The sequence below is a fragment of the Balaenoptera ricei genome, chromosome 13 (genome assembly GCF_028023285.1).
Source record: "Balaenoptera ricei isolate mBalRic1 chromosome 13, mBalRic1.hap2, whole genome shotgun sequence".
Lineage (NCBI taxonomy): Eukaryota > Metazoa > Chordata > Mammalia > Artiodactyla > Balaenopteridae > Balaenoptera > Balaenoptera ricei.
Genome location: NC_082651.1, coordinates 56,717,398 through 56,744,394, shown reverse-complemented (window position 1 = coordinate 56,744,394; position 26,997 = coordinate 56,717,398). Strand labels below are relative to the sequence as shown.

The 26,997-nt window shown below is 41.9% G+C and overlaps 1 protein-coding gene across 2 annotated transcripts in view; it reads left to right on the top strand.

Annotated features, from left to right (window-relative positions):
* The first annotated feature begins 5,380 nt into the window (after positions 1-5,380).
* Positions 5,381-26,997, top strand: part of EML6 (EMAP like 6) — a 311,591-nt gene continuing 289,974 nt past the window's right edge. For both annotated transcript variants that reach the window (XM_059942768.1, XM_059942770.1), the window contains exon 1: positions 5,381-5,657. In XM_059942768.1, coding sequence (XP_059798751.1) covers positions 5,461-5,657 — 197 coding nt within the window. In that variant the 5' untranslated portion in view covers positions 5,381-5,460. The remainder of the gene's footprint in view (positions 5,658-26,997) is intronic.

The following is a 26,997-nucleotide window of genomic DNA, read 5'->3' as shown; positions in this document are numbered from 1 at the left end:
AAGTTTGATAATTTAATTGAGATGGTGACCTCCAGAGCACTCCATTTAAAGTTACATAATTTGTAGGGTGATTCTTTAGCATTATGGGAAGGAATATCCTCTCATCTAATCATTTTGGTATACATTTGCAACCTTTTCCTGCATCAGTTACATCATTGGATGATTTTCTAAATCTATTATTTTCCCTACATTTATTAGCTAGCATTCTTATGTAAATAGCTTTCCTTTATCAACTGAGGATAAACTTCAGTTCCTCCAAGAAGACAAAGTAAATGCTTAAATGTTTCTCTTTAACTACTAATTGGCAGGGGTGGTATAACAGTCCTCTCTAAAGTTGGCAAATGATTTTGAAATATTATTTATTCTTGAAGTTAAATAATTTTGCTAGGATATGCCTCCAAGGAGACTATTCTATATCATCTTTTTTTTTTTCTTATATACAGTGTACCACTTTAATCTGCAGATTCAGTTAATATATTTCTCTATTTTATTTTCTGTTCCATTTGTTGGCTTCTCTAATTTAGGAATGCCAATGATCTGTAGTTGGGTTAGCTTTGCTGTCGCAAGCATTATCTATTTTAATATCCTTGGCTTTTTCCTCTGCATTTCTTGTGATAATTTCTGGTGTTTCCTCCATACTGGTAATATGATTTCCATTTTTTTTTCTGTTGTTTCAAATGTATTCATTAGATCTGAAATTGTGTTCATATTTGATTACTTCTTTAGCTTGGCTTTTATTTTTAGTATCCATCTTTAAGCTCTTGATATTTTGAATTCATATTGTAACTAAGTTCTTCTTTGGTAGAGAATCTGCTTCTTTGACATAAATTTTCTTCATCAATCTTTCGCATATAATGTACCTTTCTTTCAAGATTTTGGTTTGCTTTTGCTATGCCCTTACTTTTTCTTTTAAAGGTATTTTAAAAAAAATTATTATTTTTAACATTTATTTATTATTAATTAATTAATTTATTTTTGGCTGCGTTGGGTCTTCGTTGCTACGTGCGGGCTTTCTCTAGTTGCCGCGAGCGGGGGCTACTCCTCGCTGCGGTGCGTGGGCCTCTCATTGTGGTGGCTTCTCTTGTTGCAGAGCACGGGCTCTAGGTGCATGGGCTTCAGTAGTTCTGGCGCATGGGCTCAGTAGTCGTGCGTGGGCTCAGTAGTTGTGCCTCACGGGCTCCAGAGCACAGGCTCAGTAGTTGTAGTGCACGGGCTTAGTTGCTCTGTGGCATGTGGGATCTTCCCAGACCAAGGATCGAACCCATGTCTTCTGCGTTGGCAGGCAGATTCCTAACCACTGCGGCACCAGGGAAGTCCCTGCCCTTACTTTTTTTGTTGCTTATGTTTGATGGGGCAGCTCTTTCCAAATCATTTATTCAGATACATTATGTATGAATTCTTCTAGACATTCTTCTCACCTTATCTGAGAATAAGTTTATCTTCTCAGAGCTATAGTGGCTGGATATTGCTTTTTATCCACTTTCCTGTAGCCTAAAATTGGAAAAGCGTTGAGTAGGAAAAACAGTGAGATCTATTGGGATTGAGCATAGCTTCTGCTAGGGAATAGGCCTTTGCTATTTCTTGAGATCCTGTGAAATGTCCAGTTCCAGAGCCCCTTCCATGCAGCCAAAGGTGTATCTCACTCCTGTGGATTCTGGCTTATTCTCTTGACTCTGCAGAGTGCCCTGATGATGGCAGATACTGGTAAAACATTTGATTTCTGTTGAAGACCCAAGGTAATACACAGGGTCTTCTTCTCTAAAAGTATCCTCTCTACAACCTGGAAACTATACACTTACTCTCTTGTTTTACTTTTATAAATGGAAGTATTTTAGTGAGAATTTTCATGAGTTCCTGAACTTACCTTATGTCCTTAATACTGTTTCTTGAGAATATTTTTCCCTCTCATTGTCTAAGAAACATGAGGTGGAAAATTCTCTAACTGTGCCTTACTCTGCTGTATTTTCTCATCAGTTGTTTAATAATAAATAGATCTATGTCTTGAATTGGGAGGTATAGGTATACTCATTTAACTAAAAGTACAATATGGTATAGCATGGTGGTCACTAGTTATATTAAAGGTAACTGAGGAAATGAACATGTCATGTTATATCCATTTCTATTTGTTGAGGAGACTCTTTTCAACATCCTTTTGTAATTTTTCTGGAAGATGTCCCTTCCTTTCTGGACCATTGCTACTACCTCTAATGTAGAACCCCAACCAAGGTCTACCTTAAGCCTCTAATACCCAAAGCTTTGACTACTGGTGTTTTCATTGTTATTCCCTTCTTCCCCGCCCCCCGAAAAAATCCAATGGCCTTCCATTATTTTAAGAATATGGTGCAAACCTCTAGGTTCAGCTCCATTCACAATCTAACCTTTCAGGTTTATGTCCCCTTCTCATCTTACACGAATTCTCTCTTGCACCAGTTCTATTCTCTAAATCTTTGTTTTTCTGTATCTACCCTTTTACTCTATAGACCCATGCAGAGTGCTTTCAATTTATGTTTACTTATCTCAATTCTACCTTTATTTCCTATTTCTTCCATGAAGTCCTTCCTGACTTATAGCTGGAAAAGCTCTTCATCTTGTGAATTTTTATATAGAATTTACTGTCTCTATTTAATTCATTGGCACTGTTTTATGGCATGGCATTATTGGTCATTATATTTTAGCTTATGTCTCAGATCTTTCAGACCATGTTTTTTTGTTTGTTTTTGTTTTTACATTTGGTAGTGCCCTTATTGTCTAGCACAGCGCGACTTCATGGATTTGTAGATCTTTGTTTACTTAAAAAGAATGATGAGACCAATTCACATCCTCTTCACTGCTGCAGGCAGCAACCGCTCATCCAAACTCTGGCACTTCTAATCTCCTAGAGGCTTTCCTACCATTCAGAGGGCTGTGCTAAAGCTTGAGGTAGTTGAAGAACTGAGTAAGGGATTACTCTGAGAGCACAGAAAGGAAAGGGCATGCTAAAAATGTCCCTTTAATCGTCCTTCTGCAGCTTTTTAGTCAGTGAGATTTTGAAGCCTCTTCTCGCAGGTCAGCTGTTGCCCGGATTTGAAAAGAGGCTACTTCAGAACACACTGGAATTCACAGTTCACTTGGATAGATGCCACTGGCTTCTGCGTTTGAGGGTCAAGGTTAGTTGTTCGTGGCGTGAGCACCTTCCCATTTGCAAAATCTGGTTATCCTTAACTACCCAAGTCTTATGAAGCAGCTCATAGGAAGGCGCTGGTTCTTAGGACAAAGTGAGACCACATCCCCAGCATTTTTCTTAAACGCGGCATTACTGCACTTTAACAGATTAGAATCCATCTGAATAAAAACTAAAACTGAAGTGGGAAACAAACTTGGGCTTGAGTCGGCTACAGTAGCCCTCAGGGACAGGTGCAGAAGAAATTCTCGACGTGGGCAGTAGAGATGTTATGGTCTCTATTCCTGCTCCACTGCTCTTCTTTTTAGATACACACGCACGCGGGCCGGCAGCCTTAGTCACTAGGTAACGCAGGTCGCTGGCCAGCGGTCGCCCTTGGTGCGCCTTCCTCTGCTCAGCAAAGAACAGCAAGCACCGCGGACGCAGTTAACGGCCTCTCTACGGACCACTCTGGGCGCGCGGAATCCTGGGACTTGTGGTCCGGCTCCGTGCGCTCCCTGTCCGGGCCCGCGTGGAGCGGACTACATTTCCCAGGATGCATCGGAGGAAGGAGGCAACAGGGGAGGTGGAAGGAGGGGGCGGTCCCAGCGCTCAGGGGCACCGCCGTTTCCAAGCGCCGAGATCTCGCCTAGTAACCCGCAGCCGCGGTTCCCGAAAGCGGCGCTGTGGCCCCGCCCCCGGAGCCTCGGCTGGAGGAAGAACCTGTCTCCCGCGGCGCCCCAGTGACGAAGCCTATCCTCGGGTGCGGGAGGCGGGGAAGGGTTGGGAAGTGGGGGACAAGCAGAGGATTTCGCTCGCCCGTGCGAGATCCAGGACGTGCTCGCGGCTGCCGCTCAGAGCAGAGGTTAGGGGCGGCAGAGCCGGGATGCTCCGCAGGCTAGCCTGGATCGGGTGTGGGAGGAGTGCCGGACGCCGCCAAGGCGGCACTGTGCGCGGGCCGGGGTGTCCCCCGGGGCCGGCATCCCTCAGGTCGGCAGAGACCAATGCCTGGGATGTGTGTGCGCGTATGTGGGGGCTCGCCGTCCCCAGTGGTTCCTCGGGCGCTCCCGCCCCACGCCGGGCTAGAGGCGTGACCCTTGCGCCTGCGGGACCCCATAGCTAGCGCAGACCTTCCTGGGGAGAGGTACAAGATTTTGGTCACTTGTTAATTAATTAATTTCTTGTGGACTGGGAGCGTTTGTAGGTTGAGCTTTCCTGCCTCTAGCTGCACTAGTGTCTCAGTTTCCTCCGATTCAGAAAAATCTTTTATGGCGCTTTCAATTGGAGTTGCTAATTAGTAAGAGCTGCTAAGTTCTTGTGGTTTTCTCGGCCAAGAGACGGTTCACGGAGGATATGAATTATGAACACATACACGACAACTAATTGGAACAACTAAAAAATGACCGTTGCATATTTGCCCTGGCTCAGTGGGGAAACAGCAAATGTTCTTTTTTGGGTTTTTTTTTTAAACATCTTTATTGGAGTATAATTGCTTTACAATGGTGTGTTAGCTTCTGCTTTATAACAAAGTGAATCAGCTATACATATACGTATATCCCCATATCTCCTCCCTCTTGCAGCAAATATTCTTTCAAATCGTATCGGCAGCCACCAGCCAGCAGCATTTAGGGCATATTTCATATCATTAAAAAGATGGATCTGGAGGGAGAGAGGAGGAATAGTTGACAATTTTTTAAAAACTTGGTTTAGTTTGGGGATCATTTTCTTGGACTGGGTGACTTACGCAAAACATGTTTCTTTCTTCCTCGCTCTCGCATCCTGGATGTAGACTGTCAGTTTCGGATCCAAGGATGGCGATGGCAAAGCTTACTCGAGTTCCTTGTCAAATTAAAGCTGTCACAGAATAAATCCCGCTGCCTGCTGCGAGGCCCCCGGGCACAGCAAACTTCAGTTAGTGAACTGGTAATCAGTGTTTGGATATGCAGATCCATGATTTAAAAGGCGGGGTGACCCTCCCAAAAACCTCTCACGGGGGCCGTAGCCCGCAGGTGCAGTGAGGCGTGCGCGCGCGAGTGCTGGCGCCCCAGAAGACGCCTCTCCCGTGGAGAGGGAGCCGGAGAGCCCGGCGAGGTCTGGCGGCCGCGCACCTGGCGGCTCGTCTCCGGCGGCGGCGGCGGATGATGGTTGCGGCCGGCGCGCTGGTCTGTGTCTGTGCGTCGCCGCGGAAATCAGAGCCCGGCGCTGCACGCTGAGCCCTTGCAGGTCCTCCGCATCCCGAGCCTTGGAGAGGACAGACCCGGAGCCCGGGGGCCGCGGACCCGCGTGCGGAGGGACCGGGGGGCGAGTGGGGTCAGCTTATCATGGCGGATCGGACAGCTCCCAGCTGCCAGCTCCGGCTGGAGTGGGTGTACGGGTACCGGGGTCACCAGTGCCGCAACAACCTGTACTACACCGCCGGCAAGGAAGTGGTCTACTTTGTGGCTGGCGTCGGGGTGGTTTACAGCACCCGCGAGCACAGCCAAAAATTCTTCTTGGGACACAACGACGACATTATCAGGTAAGGAGGTGGCCTGGGGCGGTGGGGAGGGGTTGGGTGTGAAGGTTGGAAGGGTGAGGAGAAGGATGACCAACTGGGCTTTCCTGGGGTCAGATCCGGAAGCCCCATGGAATAAAGGAGTCTCTCTGGAACCTCATGGAATTACAGACGGACTACTGATTCTAAGGCTGGGGCAGAAGCAGGGTAGGGGGTGCAGGTGTGGAGGGAGAGATTTCTTTTTATTCCTCCGGAAGTCTTTTAAATCTCTAAGGAGTTAAGGGTCCTGATGCTTTTTTGGTGTTCATTCCGGCTACAAGTGGAAGGATCCTGGGTAAACTATCAAACACTTCTCCTTCCCTCCCTAACTAGGAAAATGTAGGACCAATAACCTGAACTGTGGGTATCATCTTTGGGGGGCTCTTTAGAAGGTTCCTCAGCAAGCAAGAGGATTGAAAAAAAAAAAACCCTAAAAGAAATTTTGCTAAAGGTAATTGGGATCTTCATTCCAGATGCTTTGAAACTAAGAAATTTCTGCTGTGGGTGGGGAGTTTGTTCTCTAATATTTCCCTTGGTAGTGACTTAATGCCAAAAAGCATATTTATGGATGCTTCCACACCATCACTGAGGTTATAAAAGGCTGGCAGTTGCTGGACCACAAAACCCTACCAGCCAGCCCACAGAATGACCAACATCTAGTAGCGGATGGCGGGACTGATTAGAAGAACAAAACTGGATGAATAGACATTTTAGGGGTCCTCCTTATTAAATTGTAGAGGGGTATATTTTGATTTTTGGCCCTGTCCTCTCATCTTTGGACCAGACGCATTTTCCTCCAGCCCTTGTCAGCTTCTTGTGTGACCAAACAAGGTGTGGTCCAGATGCTGTTCACAGGGAATCCTTTTCAGCCTTCAGCAGTTAGGGAAGATTTCCACGATATGGGAGCCTCAGCCCACAGGGGAAATGACTTGCTGAGGATGGACCACAACTGACAGAGACCATATTTGTACCTTCCAGACTTGTGTGTTCATTGTTCACGTTTCAGAATATTGCCACTTGTGCTCTAAGTTTCCTTTCATAATGAAGTAAATGGTTAAGTGGTGTAATGATAATGGTCTTAATGTCTCTGTGGGAAGAATGATTTTTAAAAACTAGCTTTTTCCCCTCTTATAGTGTTGTGATTATTCTGTATTCTGGAGCCTTCTTTCCCCCCAAGCCCTAAAGTTGAAAAAATTGTTACAGAAAGTAAAAACTTAATATTTGAAAATGCAGTGAGATATATTTTTTAAAAAGTCTTGAATTTTAGAAGATGAAGATTTTAAGTACTAGGAGCTCTACCGTTCTCAAGATTGGGTGGAACTGACATGTAAAACTTTCTTCATGTCACGTATGACAGAATAGCTTTCTTCTCTCCCTGCTATGGTAATGGTTGTGATTGGGGCATCCTTACTTAGTCCCATCCTGGAGATTTTGCTTCTGTAATTGCTGAACTGATTATTAAAGTCACAGGTGCAAATGATTAACAGTGACTCGTGAAAAGGTTAGATATTTAAAAATTAAAACCCATTATGTTTTTGCTCTTTCTTAATGCAGTGCTTTCCATTACACCATCAAAATAAGTTGTAGTCCTTTAGGGGAAGGGAGAGAGTGGCAATTAAACAGAAAATTCCCTGCAGTTAAATAATAGTAATGTGACAGTTCACTGAACTACTTTGAGGATTTGAACTCCTAATCTTAATTTTTTTTCTCTAATAGGAAAAAAAATTAAATGCACTGTTGAAACTGAAGGTGGGAAAAGGGTGGAGTTGCAGTGAACCACTGTTATGACAGGCTATCGGACTAGTGGGGATGTGATGATATCTGGCTTAGTTGAAGAAACACTCAGATTTGAAGATAAGGTGAATGAAGTTATTTGTGTAACTAGGTTTGCAAGGAGCTTCAATTTTGAAAAGAAAAAAAAAGATGATTTAGCTTCTGGTCTTGTTATTAAGATAGTTATATCTTTGTGCTTTACAGTGACATAGTAGCAAGGCTGCCTGCAGAGAAAGGACTTTATTGCTAAATTTTCGATGATATTTGGTTGGGTCTGAGTATAGGTGAGCAGAGTTCTTTAATATCCATGTATGTGTTTGCACATAGGAATAAAATTAAGTCCAACAGATTAAAAAACACAGACCACAGATCATTATATAATTAAGAGCTGTAAAATTAGAGAATGTAGAATGTTTATGTTGTTATTTTGCTTTATCGTCTATATGTAAATATCTTTTTCCGGTGAAGGTGGTACACAAGCAATATTTGTTTTTATCCTTAGTATATGGGACTCTTAAGTGCCATTTCCTTGATAATTTTATTCCCAGAAACATACTAGATGTTTGAAATTAGTATTGTAAAATGTTAGGAATATTAATGTATTAACTGTATATATGGAAAGGAAATTTGTACTCCTTTATCTTTATGAATTTCAACTCATTTCTGTATAGCCAGTTATACTACTGATTTTCTATTTAAAATATTGCCGTTTCTCATTGAATGAGGAGGACTAAACCTAAGGTACTAGTGCAGAAATGTTTGGGGTTTTTTGGAATCATGACATAAATATTAAAACTTCCAACTCTTGATTCCATCAAACGAGATAATGTAAGTAATTGTCCACATAGCTTTTGCATTAGTTTGAAAGATATATTCATAATGCATACATTTCCCACTGTTTTATTTATTGTGCTACTTTCCCGAGAATATTAACTAGAAAGCAGCCCAACAAATATTGATACCACACTCCATTTTAGAAAACCGTGTCATCTCTGAGATGACGATGAACTTTAATAATAATACTGTAGGATTTGGCAGAGCTCATTAGAGTTCAGTGTATGTTTCCTCCTGATTTGACAGACTATGTGTTTAAGTCAGATTTTTTAAGATGTTAATATGTGAAGCATAATGTGATTTATTGGATATGGAGGCTTAGTTTTATTCTCTTGAATGACTACACTTCAATACAGTTAACAGATTAGCGGATGATGCCATATTTTAACTCTGATAACATTGTGATGGGACAAATAAATATTAAAGCAACACTCAAATCAGGGCTTGAAGGCAAGGACAGTAATACAGGCAGGAATAATTACTAACTTGGTTTCTGCTGCAGGTAGCAGACCATGACACAGAACTGGAGCAAATGAAAGAAAAGGTCATGAACACATTTGCTCTCTGTCACTTCCCGTCCATTTTCACAGTGACTCCAGTTGAGACATTTCTCTCCTTACTCTGGATCCCTATTTTGCGTCTGACTAGTCCCCTGTCTCCCTTTTCGTTTCTCTTATTTTTCAGCTCTCTGTTGCAAGGGAGGTTTTTCGGGCAGTACCATTTTAGGGGAAAGGGCGCTGACTTTGATTTCACACCCACTTGGGTTTGAGCCCACTCTGCTGTTTGTTTACTAGAGGCATCCGAGTGAGTGGCTTGACCTCTCAGGGCCTTGTTTGTTTGTGAAAGGGTGGGTAACAACACCTAAGTTGCAGAATTGTAACTATTAGAAGTAATGTTTGCAAATAGTTTAGCGTGGGGCCTGGCCCTTTATCGTTGCTCAATAAATGCTCTTAGTAATGATAGTAGTAGTACAGTGTTTAATCAAAAACACACACGTACACCAAAGACATAAAAATGTTTCCTCACTGTCCATAGTCTGAAGTCCAAAATTCTGAGTTTTCCATTCTGCCTGGTCTTAACCCACCTTTCTACCTTCATTTTCCTTTTCTTTAAAAAAAATCATAAATTGTTTGCTTCCCACTTGCCATGTAATAAGATTACTATGTTCTTTCCTGTCTCACGCTGCGATGATTTATCTCCCCCTTCGTCCTTCTTCTCCTGATCCCTTTCCCCCAGTGGCATAGTGGTGGGAGCATGGGCCTTGGTCAGACAGACCTGATTTTGAACCTAGATGTGCCACCAGTTGGGTGGCTTGGGGAAGCTACTACTAAACCTGTGTGAGTCTCAACTATCATCAGTAAAATAGCTTCTCATACATGCAATGGAGGTTTAGAGGTACCTAACTTGTAGCTTGTGGAGATAACATACAAGGTTCCCCACAGTGTTTGGCAAATAGGAAGTGCCCGCCGCAGGGAGCCTATTTGTATCTACGTCTTGCATGGCCCCATCCATTTCAATCTCACCTCTCCCATGAGACCTTTTACCATCCTTAGATGAAGGGGTGCCTTAGATGAAGGAATGCCTTGCACTCCTAAAGTTTTGCATCTTTTGTGACCGATGCTACTCACTTGATATATATCATTTAGTGCCGTTGTTTCACTCTGAATATTTTCATTTGTAAATGTATGTAAGACCCTTGAGGCTGAGAATGAATTTAATAATCAGAGCCAACATTTCCTGAGTGCAGACTCGGTGCTAAGTGTGTGTACAGATTTATCTCTTCCATCTTCTCGACAACCCCATGACATTGGTACTGTGGTTAGCCTCAGTTCCCTGGTGAGGAAACTGAGGCACAGAGAGGTTAAAGATGTTGCCCATGGTCACTATTTAGCAGATTGTAGAATGGGAACTGGAACCCAAGTCAGTCTGATTCCAAAACCCAGAGCTATCACTTCACTGCTTTACACACTTTTTTATTTTTCTCGGTTACTGTGGTCCCTACCATCGTGCCTTGTTTCTAACCAGAACTCAGTAAGTTTGTGATTCCTTGTAACTGTTTTTCAACCTCGTGCTTTATTTAAGGGTATTTGAAGCAGATCACAAGAACTCTGTTTAGAAATGGAACCATGTTCAAGTTCACCTTAGGAACATCACCAGCTTTGAAGCAATGACCTGAAACAATGAACTGCTGGAGATTTTTTTTTTTTTTTTAATATTTACATTTATCATCTTTTATTTTATTCCCTCAGCAGGGGGTGACCTAAGATATTCTTCCTTCACTTAAAATCTCTCAAAGGCTTGCCACTACTTTTTTTTTTTTTTTTTTTTTAATTAATAGCTACTCTATTTATTTATTTATTTATTTATTTATTTATAGCTGTGTCGGGTCTTCGTTTCGTGCGAGGGCTTTCTCTAGTTGCGGCAAGCGGGGGCCACTCTTCATCGCGGTGCGCGGGCCTCTCACTATCGCGGTCCCTCCCGTTGCGGGGCACAGGCTCCAGACGCGCAGGCTCAGCAGTTGTGGCTCACGGGCCCAGTTGCTCCGCGGCATGTGGGATTTTCTCAGACCAGGGCTTGAACCCGTGTCCCCTGCATTAGCAGGCAGATTCTCAACCACTGCGCCACCAGGGAAGCCCTGCTGGAGATGTTTTTAAAAAATTTGTTAAGTCTCAATTGTGACATGGCTAAAATTATCTGGTGCTGCAGGTGCACTCAATTGCACTTGCTGAATTTGAAGAGATGGGTGTAATAGCCATGGTTGGGCCTGGACTGTTGGGTAAACAGGTTCACATGAAGGCCTGGAGATGTGATTTCATATTCTTCAGTCCCTTGACCAGTTTGAACAAGGGAAGCACGGTGGTAACTATAAAGAATCAAACCTGTATTGAGTTGAGTGCTTGCTCTGTACCAGGCACTACACACACACACACACACACACACACAGAAATCCCTTTGCCCACAACTCTGAGAGATAGCCTTTATTTTACAGGTACAGCTCAGAGAGGGAAAGAGATTTAAGCGAAGTCACTCAGTGGTACCATCCACAGTATTCGTTGGATCTTACTTGCTCTGTTCATTGGCAATGAGCATGTAGTGAAAGGTTTTGATGGAAGCTTACGGTCTATTCATAAATGATTTTACTATTGTTATTTTTGTTAATAAGCTATAGTCTGGTGATTTTTTATTAAGATTATTTATTCTCTAAATTGGGTAGATTTTACTCTTTTTCATTTGTTTATTCATCAAAAACTCATTTCACATCTAGAATGTACCAGATACAGGGGTGCAGCTTTGAACATGACCAAGTTCTTGCCCCCATTCTGGTGGAGGAAGCCAACAATGAATGAACAAGAAAGCAAGGTGAATATATCAATAGATTGTGATAAGTACTAACGAGGGAATGGCCTTGGAGGGGAACTGGGTTGAGTGGGAGTATGGGAGCTACCTTAGATAAGGTTTCCAGAGCAGCTGTCTAGGGAGATGGCATTTAAGCTGAGACCTGAAGGATGAGAAGGGGTAGGTAAGCGAAGATGTGATGGAGAAGAGCGGTTATGTGTAACGGCACCAGGGTGAGAAATAACTTGGTGTGCCCAGAATTCTGGTATAGATATCCAGAGAAAGACCAAGGTCATAGTACTTCTCATCCAGGTCATTAATGCCTCATGGGTTTTGGCACCATATGTCCTAGATTTCGCAGGACAGTCACAAATATTCCATTCAGTTATTGTTATGGGTATACTTGCTATTGTCATGTCATTATTCTCTTTTTAATTCAGAATATATGACCATGTTTTTATTTTTAAAATATGGTTACTATATAATGGATCACTGCTTGAAAAACATTACACTTGAGTATGCTCTCTTATAAAGAATTATATTGGCTCTACCACCAACAGTCAATCAGAATGTAGATTATACTGTGGTAAGTGAAAAACTGTTTCATGGCAGCATCTCTAAGCAGGGCTGTTCTAGGGCCTCTCCTACTCACAAGGATGTGGATCTCAATAACTTTGCAATGTAGGTGATGTATTTGCCAACAAAAAAGAAAATGCAAGCTGTTGGGAAGGTTACCTTGCTGACTCTGCTTCTGGAACTGACTTTCCCCAATAAGCTGGAGCCGCATAGAAAGCTATCCTTTAGCCAGCAGACCTACACATCTTCAGCAGTCAGCCTCCTCTTGTAGGTTTAACTCGATTTGTCATATGTGGATTGGACTTAAATGTAATTAAAATGTTTGACAGCAAACAGCTCTTCTCAGATATCATTGTGCATAGGAGTCACCCAAGCACTCACTAATAGAATCCAGATTCTGATTCAGTAAGTCTGGTGGTGAGGGCTGACATCCTGCATTTCTAACCAGCTCCCAGGTGATGCTGATGCTGCTGGTCTACTCTGCAGCAAGATGTTCAGATCCTCATTTGTATGTTTCAGATCTCAGTAGACCAGTGTTTTTTTTTTTTTTCAACCCAAAAGATGTTGCCATCTTGTGAAATAGACTTTTAATAATATATGTATATATGACGCATTAAATTCTTAAATTAACAGAATCAATTTTTTCATTAAGTTGGCACCTAGCCCAGTGTTCTTTTTTTTTTTTTTAACATCTTTATTGGAGTATAATTGCTTTACAGTGGAGTGCTAATTTCTGCTGTATAAAAAAGTGAATTAGCTATACATATGCATATATCCCCATATACCCTCCTCTTGTGTCTCCCTCCTGCACTCCCTAGCCCACCCCTCTAGGTGCACACAAAGCACCGTGCTGATCTCCCTCTGCTATGCGGCTGCTTCCCACTAGCTATCTATTTTACATTTGGTAGTGTATATATGTCCATGCCACTCTCTCACTTCGTCCCACCTTACCCTTCCCCCGACCCCATCATGTCCTCAAGTCCATTCTCTATGTCTGCGTCTTTATTCCTGTCCTGGCCCTAGGTTCTTCAGAACCTTTTTTTTTAGATTCCATATATATGTGTTAGCATACAGTATTTGTTTTTCTCTTTCTGACTTACTTCACTCTGTATGACAGTCTCTAGGTCCATCCACCTCACTACAAATAACTCAGTTTCGTTTCTTTTTATGTCTGAGTAATAATCCATTTTCTATATGTGCCACATCCTCATGATCCATTCATCTGTCAGTGGACACTTAGGTTGCTTCCATGTCCTGGCTATTGTAAATAGAGCTGCACTGAACATTGTGGTACATGACTCTTTTTGAATTACGGTTTTTTCAGGGTACATGCCCCGTAGTGGGATTGCTGGGTTGTATGGTAGTTCTATTTTTAGTTTTTTAAGGAACCTGCATACTGTTCTCCATAGTGGCTGTATCAATTTACATTCCCACCAACTGTGCAAGAGGGTTCTCTTTTCTCCACACCCTCTCCAGCATTTGTACATTTTTTGATGGTGGCCATTCTGATTGGTATTGGGTGATACCTCATTGTAGTTTTGATTTGCATTTCTCTAACGATTAGTGATGTTGAGCATCCTTTCATGTGTTTGTTGGCAATCTGTATATTTTCTTTGGAGAAATGTCGATTGAGGTCTTCTGCCCATTTTTGGATTGGGTTGTTTGTTTTTTTGATATTGAGCTGCACGAGCTGCTTGTATATTTTGGAGATTAATCCTTCGTCAGTTGCTTCACTTGCAGATATTTTCTCCCATTCTGAGGGTTGTCTTTTCATCTTCTTTATGGTTTCCTTTGCTGTGCAAAAGCTTTTAAGTTTCATTAGGTCCCATTAGTTATTTTTGTTTTTATTTCCCTTCCTCTATGAGGTGGTTCAAAAAGGATCTTGCTGTGATTTATGTCAAAGAGTGTTCTGACTATGTTTTCCTCTAAGAGTTTGATAGTGTCTGGCCTTACATTTAGGTCTTTAATCCATTTTCAGTTTATTTTTGTGTATGGTGTTAGGGAGTGTTCTAATTTCATTCTTTTACATGTAGCTGTCCAATTTTCCCAGCACCACTTATTGAAGAGGCTGTCATTTCTCCATTGTATATTCTTGCATCCTTTATCAAAGATAAGGTGACCATATGTACGTGGGTTTGTCTCTGGGCTTTCTATCCTGTTCCATTGATCTATATTTCTGTTTATGTGCCAGTACCATACTGTCTTGATTACTGTATCTTTGTAGTATAGTCTTAAGTCAGGGAGCCTGATTCCTCCAACTCCGTTTTTCTTTCTCAAGATTCTTTTGACTATTTGGGGTCTTTTGTGTTTCCATACAAATTGTGAAACTTTTTGTTCGAGTTCTCTGCAAAATGCCATTGGTAGTTTGATAGGGATTGCATTGAATCTGTAGATTGCTTTGGGTAGTATAGTCATTTTCACAATGTTGATTCTTCCAATCCAAGAACAAGGTATATCTCTCCATCTGTTTGCATCATCTTTAATTTCTTTCATCAGTGTCTTATAGTTTTCTGCATACATGTCTTTTGTCAGGTAGGTGTTTTCCTAGGTATTTTATTCTTTTTGTTGCAATGGTAAATGGGAATGTTTTCTTAATTTCTCTGTCAGATTTTTCATCATTAGTGTATAGGAACGTGAGAAATTTCTGTGCATTAATTTTGTATCCTGCTACTTTACCAAATTCATTGATTAGCTCTAGTAGTTTTCTGGTAGCTTCTTTAGGGTTCTCTATGTATAGTATCATGTCATCTGCAAACAGTGACAGCTTTACTTCTTCCTTTCCTATCTGGATTCCTTTTATTTCTTTTTCTTCTCTGATTGCTGTGGCTAAAACTTCCAAAACTATGTTGAATAATAGTGATGAGAGTGGGCAACCTTGTCTTGTTCCTAATCTTAGTGGGAATTGTTTCAGTTTTTCACCATTGAGAACGATGTTGGCTGTGGGTTTGTCATATATGGCAAACCATGTATGGCTTACCTTATTATGTTGAGGTAAGTTCCTTCTATGCTTACTTTCTGGAGAGTTTTTATCATAAATGGATGTTGAATATCGTCGAAAGCTTTTTCTGCATCTATTGAGATTATCATATGGTTTTTATCCTTCAATTTGATAATATGGTGTATCACATTGATTGATTTGTGTATATTGAAGAATCCTTGCATTCCTGGGGTAAACCCAACTTGATCATGGTGTATGATCCTTGTAATGTGCTGTTGGATTCTATTTGCTAGTATTTTGTTGAGGATTTTTGCATCTATGTTCATCAGTGATATTGGCCTGTAGTTTTCTTTTTTTGTGACATCTTTGTCTGGTTTTGGTATCAGGGTGGTGGTGGCCTCATAGAATGAGTTTGGGAGTATTCCTCTCTCTGCTATATTTTAGAAGAGTTTGAGAAGGATAGGTGTTAGCTCTTCTCTAAATGATAGAATTTGCCTGTGAAGCCATCTGGTCTGGGGCTTTTGTTTGTTCGAAGATTTTTAATCACAGTTTTAATTTCAGTGCTTGTGATTGGTCTGTTCATATTTTCTATTTCTTCCTGGTTCAGTCTCAGAAGGTTGTGCTTTTCTAAGAATTTGTCCATTTCTTCCAGGTTGTCCATTTCATTGGCATATAGTTGCTTGTAGTAATCTCTCATGATCCTTTGTATTTCTGCTGTGTCAGTTGTTACTATTTTTTCATTTCTAATTCTATTGATTTGAGTCTTCTCCCTTTTATTCTTGATGAGTCTGGCTAATGGTTTATCAATTTTGTTTATCTTCTCAAAGAGCCAGCTTTTAGTTTTATTGATCTTTGCTATTGTTTCCTTCATTTCTTTTTCACTTATTTCTGATCTGATCTTTATGATTTCTTTCCTTCTGCTAACTTTGGGGTTTTTTTGTTCTTCTTTCTCTAATTGCTTTAGGTGTAAGGTTAGGTTGTTTATTTGACATGTTTCTTGTTTCTTGAGGTAGAATTGTATTACTATAAACTTCCCTCTTAGAACTGCTTTTGCTGCATCCCATAAGTTTTGGGTCGTCGTGTTTTCATTGTCATTTGTTTCTAGGTATTTTTTTATTTCCTCTTTGATTTCTTCCATGATCTCTTGGTTATTTAGTAGTGTATTGTTTAGCCTCCATGTGCTTGTATTTTTTACAGATTTTTTCCTGTAATTGATATCTAGTCTCATAGCGTTGTGGTCGGAAAAGATATTTGATATGATTTCAATTTCTTAAATTTACTGAGGCTTGATTTGTGACCCAGGATATGATCTGTCCTGGAGCATGTTCCATGAGCACTTGAGAAGAAAGTGTATTCTATTGTTTTTGGATGGAATGTCCTGTAAATATCAATTAAATCCATTTTGTTTAATGTGTCATTTAAAGCTTGTGTTTCCTTATTTATTTTCATTTTGAATGATATGTCCATTGATGAAAATGGGGTGTTAAAGTCCCCTACTATGATTGTGTTACTGTCGATTTCCCTTTTTATGGCTGTTAGCATTAGCCTTATGTATTGAGGTTCTCCTATGTTGGGTGCATAAATATTTACAATTGTTATATGTTCTTCTTGGATTGATCCCTTGATCATTATGTAGTGTTCTTCTTTGTCTCTTGTAATAGTCTTTATTTTAAAGTCTATTTTGTCTGATATGAGAACTGCTACTCCAGCTTTCTTTTGATTTCCAGTTGCATGGAATATCTTTTTCCATCTCCTCAGTTTCAGTGTGTAGGTGTCCCTAGGTCTGAAGTGGGTCTCTTGTAGACAGCATATATGTGGGTCTTGTTTTTGTATCCATTCAGCAAGCCTGTGTCTTTTGGTTGGAGCATTTAATCCATTTACATTTAAGGTAGTTATCGATGTATATGTTCCTATTACCATTTTCTTAATTGTTTTGGGTTTGTTATTGTAGGTCTTATTCTTCTCTGTTTTTCCTGCCTAGAGAGGTTCCTTTACCATTTGTTGTAAAGCTGGTTTCTTGGTGCTGAATTCTCTTAGCTTTTGCTTGTCTGTAAAGGTTTTTAATTTCTCCATCGAATCTGAATGAGATCCTTGCTGTGTAGAGTAATCTTGTTTGTAGGTTTTTCCCTTTCATCACTTTAAATATGTCCTGCCACTCGCTTCTGGCTTGCAGAGTTTCTGCTGAAAGATCAGCTGTTAACCTTATGGGGATTCCCTTGTATGTTATCTGTTGCTTTTCCCTTGCTGCTTTTAATATTTCTTGTTTGTATTTAATTTTTGATAGTTTGATTAATATGTGTCTTGGCGTGTTTCTCCTTGGATTTATCCTGTATGAGACTGTCTGTTCTTCCTGGACTTGATTGACTATTTCCTTTCCCATATTAAGGAAATTTTCAACTATAATCTCTTCAACTATTTTCTCAGACCGTTTTTTTTCTCTTCTTCTTCTGGGACCCCTATAATTTGAATGTTGGTGCAGTTAATGTTCTCCCAAAGGTCTCTGAGACTGTCCCAATTCTTTTCATTCTTTTTTCTTTATTCTGCTCTGCGGTAGTTATTTCCACTATTTTATCTTCCAGGTCACTTATCCTTTCTTCTGACTTAGTTATTCTGCTATTGATTATCTCTGGAGAGTTTTAAATTTCATTTATTATGTTGTTCATCATTGTTTGTTTGCTCTTTAGTTCTTTTAGGTCCTTGTTAAACGTTTCTTGTATTTTTTCCATTCTATTTCCAAGATTTTGGATCATCTTTGCTATCATTACTCTGAATTCTTTTTCAGGTAGACTGCCTATTTCCTCTTCATTTGTTTGGTCTGGTGGGTTTTTACCTTGTTCCTTCATCTGCTGCATATTTCTCTGTCTTCTCATTTTGGTTAACTTACTGTGTTTGGGGTCTCCTTTTCACAGTCTCCAAGTTTATACTTCCCATTGTTTTTGGTGTCTGCCCGCAGTGGGTAAGGTTGATTCAGTGGGTTGTGTAGGCTTCCTGGTGTAGGGGACTGGTGCCTGTGCTCTGGTAGATGAGGCTGGATCTTATCTTTCTCTTGGGCAGGACCGAGTCCGTTGGTGTGTTTTGGGGTGTCTGTGACCTTATTATGATTTTAGGTAGCCTCTCTGCTCATGGATGGGGTTGTGTTCCTGTCTTGTTAGTTGTTTGGCATAGGATGTCCAGCACTGTAGCTTGCTGGTCGTTGAGTGGAGCTGGGTCTTAGCATTGAGATGGAGATCTCTGGGAGAGCTTTCACTGTTTGATATTACATGGGGCCGGGAGGTGTCTGGAGGACCAATGTTCTGAACTCGGCTCTCCTACCTCAGAGGCTCAGGCCTGACACCCAGCTGGAGCACCAAGACCCTGTCAGCCACACTGCTCAGAAGAAAAGGAGAAAAGAAAGAAAGAAAGAAAGAAAAATAAGTAAATAAAGTTATTAAAATAAAAAAAAATTTTTTTTAATAAAAAAGTTTAAAACGTAATAAAGAAAGAAAAGAAGAGAGCAACCAAACCAAAAAACAAATCCACCAATGATAACAAGTGCTAAAAACTATACAAAAATGACAACAAAAAAACGGACAGACAGAACCCTAGGACAAATGGTAAAAGCAAAGCCATACAGACAAAGTCACACAAAGAAGTATACACATACACACTCAAAAAAGAGAAAATGAAAAAAATATATACATAAAAAAAAAGAGAGCAACCAAATCAGTTAAACAAATCTACCAATGATAATAAGCTCTAAATTCTAAACTAAGATAAACATAAAACCAGAAACAAATTAGATGCAGGAAGGAAACCCCATGTCTACAGTTGCTCCCGAAGTCCACTGCCTCAATTTTGGGATGATTCGTTGTCTATTCAGGTATTCCACAGATGCAGGGTACATCAAGTTGATTGTGGAGATTTAATCCTCTGCTCCTGAGGCTGCTGGGAGAGATTTCCCTTTCTCTTCTTTGTTCGCACAGCTCCTGGGGTTCAGCTTTGGATTTGGCCCTACCTCTGCGTGTAGGTCGCCTGAGGGCATCTGTTCCCACCCAGACAGGACAGGGTTAAAGGAGCAGCTGATTAGGGGGCTCTGGCTCACTCAGACCAGGGGGAGGGAGGGGTATGGAATGTGGGGTGAGCCTGCGGCAGCAGAGGCCAGCATGACATTGCAACAGCCTGAGGCGCACCGTGTGATCTCCCAGGGAAGTTGTTCCTGGATCGCGGGACCCTGGCAGTGGTGGGCTGCACAGGCTCCCGGGAGGGGAGGTGTGGATAGTGACCTGTGCTTGCACACAGGTTTCTTGGTGGCTGCAGCAGCATCCTTAGTGTTTCATGCCCGTCTCTGGTGTCTGCGCTGATAGCCACAGCTCGCGCCTGTCTCTGGAGCTCGTTTAGACGGTGCTCTGAATCCCCTTTCCTCGCGCACCCCAAAACAATGGTGTCTTCCCTCTTAGGCAGGTCCAGACTTTTTCCCGGACTCCCTCCCAGCTAGCTGTGGCGCACTAGTCCCCTTCAGGATGTGTTCACACAGCCAACCCTAGTCCTCTCCCTGGGATCTGACCTCTGAAGCCGGAGCCTCAGCTCCTATCCCCCGCCCGCCCTGGCGGGTGAGCAGACAAGCCTCTCAGGCTGGTGAGTGCTGGTCAGCACTGATCCTCTGTGCGGGAATCTCTCTGCTTTGCCCTCTGCACCCCTGTTGCTGCGCTCTCCTCCATGGCTCCGAAGCTTCCTCCCCGCCACCCCCCATCTCTGCCAGTGGAGGGGCTTCCTAGTGTATGGAAACGTTTCCTCCTTCACAGCTCCCTCCCTGAGGTGCAGGTACTGTCCCTATTCTTTTGTCTCTGTTTTTCTTTTGCCCTACCCAGGTACGTGGGGAGTTCCTTGCCTTTTGGGAAGTCTGAGGTCTTCTGCCAGTGTTCAGTAGGTGTTCTGTAGGAGTTGTTCTACATGTACATGTTTGTTTGATGTATTTGTGGGGAGGAAGGTGATCTCCATGTCTTACTCCTCTGCCATCTTGAAGTTCCCCCTAGCCCAGTGTTCTTTCTTCTCCAGAAAGAACCAAGCAGGAACTGGTTGGAACAAGTTAAGGAGATGGCTAGGGTACCCCTGTGAGCAGCAGATGAGTATGCCACAGCCTTTGTGTAGACATATGGTTTCTAGTCTCTTGAGTATATACCTAGGAGTGGAATTGCTGTGTCTTATAGTAACTCTATGTGTAACTTTTTGAAGTACTGCCAAATTGTTTTCCAAACAATTTCATCAGCAATGTATGAGAGTTCCAATTCCACTACATCCTTACTGACACTTGTTATTGTCTTTTTGACTATAGCCATCCTGTGGGTGAGAAGTGGTATCTCATTGTGGTTTTAATTTTCATTCCCTAACAACTAATAATACTGATCACTGTTTCATAATTTTTTTGGCCATTTGTATATTCTTTGGAGAAAAAGTCTATTCATATCCTTTTCCCATTTTTAATTGGCTTGTCTTCTTATTGTTGTAAGAGTTCTTTATATATTCTGAATATAAGTCCCTCATCTGATATATTATTTGCAAGCATTTTCTCCCATTCAGTAAGTTATCTTTTCACTTTCTTGATGGTGTCCTTTGAAGCACAAAAGTTTAAAATTTTGATGATGTCAAATTTACTTATCTTTTTCTTTTGTCACTTACACTTTTAGTGTTATATCTAAGAAACCATCACCTAATCCAAGGTCATGAAGATTTATTTCTGTGTTTTCTTCTGAAAGTTTTATAGTTTTAGCTTTGACATTTAGGCAGATAATACATTTTGAGCGTGAGATAGGGGGTCCAACTTCATTTTTTTGCATGTGGATATCCAGTGGTCACAACACCGTTTGTTGAAAAGACTTTTCTTTTCCCGTTAAATTGTCTTAGATGTCTATAGCCTTTGAATTGCCCTACCAGGCAGCCCATTCCTTGCACACAGAAGATACTGAACGTTTGGGGACCCAGAAACAATCATTAAAAAGATTAACCTAGAACTAATAGAAATTTGAGGCTTTGGTTACCATTCTGTGTTTGTAAAGATGCCATTATATCCTATGAAAGATATATAGATTTTTGTTTTAACATCTTTATTGGAGTATAATTGTTTTACAATGGTGTGTTAGTTTCTGCTTTATAACAAAGTGAATCAGCTATACATATACATATGTTCCCATATCTCTTCCCTCTTGCATCTCCCTCCCTCCCAGCATCCCTACCCCGCCACTCTAGATTGTCACAAAGCACCGAGCTGATCTCCCTGTGCTATGTGGCTGCTTCCCACTAGCTATCTATTTTACATTTGGTAGTGTATATATGTCCATGCCACTCTCTCACTTTGTCCCAGCTTACCCTTCCCCCTCCCCGTGTCCTCAAGTCCATTCTCTAGTAGGTCTGCGTCTTTATTCCTGTCCTGCCCCTAGGTTCTTCATGACCTTTTTTTTAGCAACTGCTGGTTTAAGGACCAGCAACAGTCTATACATTGGCTTTGTTTACTTCCAGAGATTCTTGGTTTTTGAAAATGAACTTGTAGTCTTCAGTCTTGCTGCTGGAGACAGACCTACTGAGACAGCTGAGGGGTTGGAGGTGGTCTGGAAAGCAAAGAGAGTAGTCAGAGAGGGTACCCCTTGACCTCTTTATCAGTTTACTCCTTTCTTCCCTCAATGGGAGGCAGACACCTGGATGGCCTCAACCTAGAAGTTGAAGGATTCTAGGATTGCCCACTAATTCTCCACCATTCCTTTTCCTATCAGCATGAAGGAGGGGAGTGGCAGGCCAGCTCTACCTCCCTGAGAGGAAAGAAGCTTTCTTTGGACTGGTAGTACATCAATAGGCTGGCCAGAGAATTATTCTAAGGTTATTCAGAATTATTTTAAGACATGAGGATTTTTGTTTAGTTTAACTCCTGTTTAATAATGTCATTAAATTTTTTTTCTGTGTTCGTTATGAATTGATTTCATGGGTAAGAATAAAGCAAGTTCTACCAATGACAGGATGCCTTCTAAGTAAGAGATTATTAGTTGCAAGAAACTGAAATTTTCTCAGAGAAACACAAGGAGGGGATCATAAGATGACAAGAGAACCTTTGGGAACTCAATTACAGGGAGTGTGGCTGGCCTCTCAGACACTGCACAGTTATCAAGCGGCTACTCTTTTCCTATTTCTTTCTCTTGTAAGTGTTCCCATCATCACAGGGATTCACATCTCTGCTTCTCTCTGGATAAAATATGCTTTGATTTCCTCCTACTGCAGACGGGCTTCTTAACTTGATGATCCATTTTGCACATAGCCACCAAAAAAATAAAAAAGCCATCTTGACCCCCTCACTGTACGTGACTACCCAGCTTGATCCTACAAAACCAATTGATTGGACACAGTGGGGGAAGGGGAGGGTGGGATGAATTGGGAGATTAGGTTTGACATAAATACACTACCATGTGTAAAATAGATAGTTAGTGGGACTCTGCGATATAGCACAGGGAGCTCAGCTCTGTGCTCTGTGATGACCTAGATGGGCGGGATGGGCGGGATGGGAGGGAGGTCCAAGAGGGAGGGGATATATGTATGCATATAGTGATTCACTTCGTTGTACAGCAGAAACTAACACGACATTGTAAAGCAATTATACTCCAAAAAAAAACCCCCAAAAAACCCAATTGATTAGGTCTTATGAGTCTTAATTCCAGATTTCCAGGAAATAGAATCTAATTGGCCTAGCAGGGTCAGCAGGGTCAGGATGTCCACCAGTTCCATCATCTGTAGCCTGGAGGGTGGGACTAGGTTTCAAAGGGCTGCCCCTTTAAGGAAGATTGTCTAATAAGGGAGATAAGGACTGAGGAAGAATGAATGGCAGCTCTACTATAGGAGGTGGATTAGAAGAGGAGGTGGCAAATGGTTTTTTGATGGACAGAACAGAGCAGGACAATGATGAGAAATACTGAGTTGAGGGCAAGAAGAGGTCAGGAAAGAGATATTAAGAGGTTTTAAAAACAAAATACTGGGGACTTCCCTGGTGGTGCAGTGGTTAAGAATCTGCCTACCAATGCAGTGAACATGGGTCGATCCCTGGTCCAGGAAGATCCCACATGCTGTGGAGCAGCTAAGTCCGTGCACCACAACTACTGAGCCTGCGCTCTAGAGCCTGCAAGCAACAACTACTGAGCCCGTGTGCCACAACTACTGAAGCCCATGCACCTAGAGCCCGTGCTCCGCAACAAGAGAAGCCACTGCAATGAGAAGCCCACGCACCACAACAAGAGTAGCCCCCGCTCGCCGCAACTAGAGAAAGCCCGCACACAGCAATGAAGACCCAACGCAGCCAAAAATAAAATAAATAAATAAATTTATTAAAAAACAAAAACAAAAAAACCCCACAAAATACTGGTGATACAATTCATCATGGAATTTTCAGTTCTCATAAGAGGCCATGCGAGGGAGTCCCTGGGAAATGCTGGCCAATGGCTGCTAACCACAGCCTTGGAGGGCTAGGTGGACATCAAGCGTTTGCCTACTGGGGTGCCAGTGCTCCTACTAAGAGTGTTCCCTCTCCTGCTGGGGTCTGGTGGTAGGGGTGGTGGCGGAGGGGAGCATATGGGAATAGGGGCTGATGGTAGCAGGCACCAGACAAATGGCCTGATGGCATGCACAGGAGGCTTCCTGGAGCTGGTGCAGGCTGCCCAGGTGAGGGAGGTGAGACTTGGGGCAGCAGCTGTTTACCAGCTGGTGAAGAACTATTTCCATACTTTAGCTGGCACAGATACTGGTGCATACCTGCTGAACACCAGCCTTGGCAATGAGTGAAAAAGTTGCATGAGTGAACCCTGGATGATTTAGTGAGCTTGGCCATCTTACAGACATTGAAAAAGAATCTTCCTCAAGCCAGACTTAAAATCTACCTACGGTTCCCCATTACCAGCAGGATAAGGTTCAAGCTTATCCATGCTCCTTCAGCGTGGTCTCCTAGGGCTATTATGATCTGGTCCCTCTCTCTTCCTCCAGCTTGATGTCCCTCCCCATCCTAACATCCTCCAGCCACATCAAACTCCTTGCAGTTCCCTGGACCCAGCATCCTATTTTGTGTATCCTCATCCTCGCACATGCCAATTTGAAAAATAATTTTTATTGGAGTATAGTTGATTCACAATGTTGTATTAGTTTCTGCAGTACAGCAAAGTGAATCAGTTAGACATATCCATATATCCACTCTTTTTTAGACCCTTTTCCCATGTAGGCCATTACAGAGTATTGAGTAGAGTTCCCTGTGTTATACAGTAGATCCTTATTAGTTATCTATTTTATATATAGTAGTGTATATATGCCAATCCCAATCTTCCAATTTATCCCTCCTCCCCCTTTCTCCCCCTGATGACCATAAGTTTGTTTTCTACATCTTGCACGTGCCATTTTGACTGCCTGAAATGACCCCTCACTTGTCCACTTATACAGTCTTTTTCCTCCTTCAATCTCAGTGCAGTGTCATCTCCCCTGAAGCCTTACCTTGACAGCTCAAGACTATTTAGGCCCTTCTTTCTCTGTGCGTCCAGGCCACCATGCAAGGACCTCCCTGCTGGAGTCATTGCATTCATTGTTTTGCATTTATTGACTTACCTATCTCTCCACCTGATCCGTGATCCATGTGTCCCCTGCCTAACACCTGTCGTGGACATAGTAAGTGCTCAATGTATTGTTATTTGTTGTTAGTTCTTTATATCTCAAATTATTTGGAAGGAGCAAGGTATGAAATGGGGATGAGAGTTCTATAGAACTCATTCTGTACATACTTGGTAAGGAGAAAATCCTGAAAATATATTCTCAGTTGGCACTTAGAGGCAGGATTAAGAATCATCTTTTCAAAAAAATATTTGAATGGCAGCAGTTACCAATTACTTCATTGCTCTTAAGTCAGATACCAAATTCTGTGTGGCTTCCTCCTTCTATGACTCTCCTGGTCTAAATGGAAATATAACCATTGAAAACATATATCCATGGATCCATTGAAATATATCCATGGATCACAGTGAAACATTCCTTTTGAATGACTTAAGATTTTTTGACTGTATTATAAGGAAAATCTTAATTTGTATCCCTTTAGATTTAGGAAACACCAGGGTCTTTTAAGCACCTTTTGACAATATGATGGAACATTTGTAGGGGGGATGTCTGCAGAGATTGTAAGGTAACACCTGTCAACTCTAAATAAATTTAAGTCCTTTCTGGCCCAGAAGAGTTTCACCCAAAGGGAGAGAAGTAGGTGTTCAAAGGCAGGCCTCCTGGAGAAAGTGGTTTTTGAAGGATGAAGAGCAATTTGGCAGGCAAGTGGAAAGGGAATAGGGAAAGGAGGGAACACCAGGGAGGGAACAGTTTGTGCAAAGGGTCTCCTGAAGGGAGAGGAGTTGAGTGTTGCTAGAGTGAGGAATATATTGTGGGAGAAGAAGCTGGAGAAGTGGGCTGGATTTACAGCTCACCCCACAACTTACAGGGACCAGGGAGAGGATTTAAACAGAATGAGACAAGGCCAATTTACATTTTAGGAAGATCACTGAAGGCATAGGATTTCTACTTCACTTATATTAACCTTTTCTTTGTGATTCTTCTCCACACTCTTTTCCTTTAATGCCAGACTTCTTAGAAAGGGAGCAAGGCATTGTACGAGGGGATTGGGTCCCATGGAATTTAACACTGCTCTGGCTCTGTCTCTAACCAGACGTGTGACTTTGGGCCTGGGACTTAACATGGACCTCAGTTTCCTCCTCTACAAATGAGCAGGCTGACTCACTACATGATCTTGAAGATCCTTCTGAACTCCTTTCTAAATCAAAGTGTTGAGATTCTGAGTTGTTGCCATTTACTGCCTCCTTTTTTTAATCTTTTGATCACTCTTCAACATAATGAACTGGTTTCTACTTCCACCAGCCACTGGAGTCATTCTCTGGAGCAACTCCCGTGACCTCCAGTGCTAAATGGGGCCGCCCCCTGCATAACCTCTTCACTGCACTGGGTAGAGTTGATCACCTTTTACTCAATATCCTCCTTTTTCTCTCCTTGAGATTGTAGCCTCTGTAGCCTCCTGCCTCCCTGACTGACCTCTGTCTCCTCCCCCTAGGCCCACCTTTTACACAAAGGGGCTCCTCAACATCGCTTATCATATTTTCCTGCCAAAAATGCATGACCTGAAGCTAATCATGAGGAAACAGATGAATACAAATTGAGGGACAGTCTACACCACAACTGGCCTGTACTTTGCAAAAAAAATGTCATTCTCACAAAAGACACTGTTCCAAATTAAAGGAGACTAAAAACACAGAAGTAAATGCAATATGTGATCCTTGATTTGGGTGGGTAGGGATTGCTATAAATGACAGTATTGGGACAGTGAGTGAAATTTGAACATGGGACTATATATCAGGTAATAGCATTGTGTCCACATTAAAATTCTGAATTTGATTGTGCGGTTATTTAAGAGAAAGTACTTGTCTTAGGAGATATGTGCTGAGATATTTAGGAGTGAAGAGTTATGAAGCTGCAGATTGCTCTCACAAGGTTCAGTAGCAACAGCAACAACAGTGATAAGGTGTCTGTGTGTGTTTGTATGTATGTCTGTGTTTGTGTTTCTTGTGGCATCTCTTCTCTCTTCTCGTTTCATGCTCTTTTTCCAAGACCTCTTACCCACTGCTTCCTCCCTGCTTCCATCCTTGCCCTCCCTTTTTATTCTCAACACAGCAGCCAGTTGATCTGGCTGCAATGTAAGTCAAGTCATGTTAATTCCTGCTCAGAACTCTCAGAGTAAAGACAGAGTCCTTATAATGGCCTCTAAGACTCTTTGGGGATTTGGTCTCCTGTTACCGCTATGATCTAATCTATTTTCTCCCCATCCCTTGC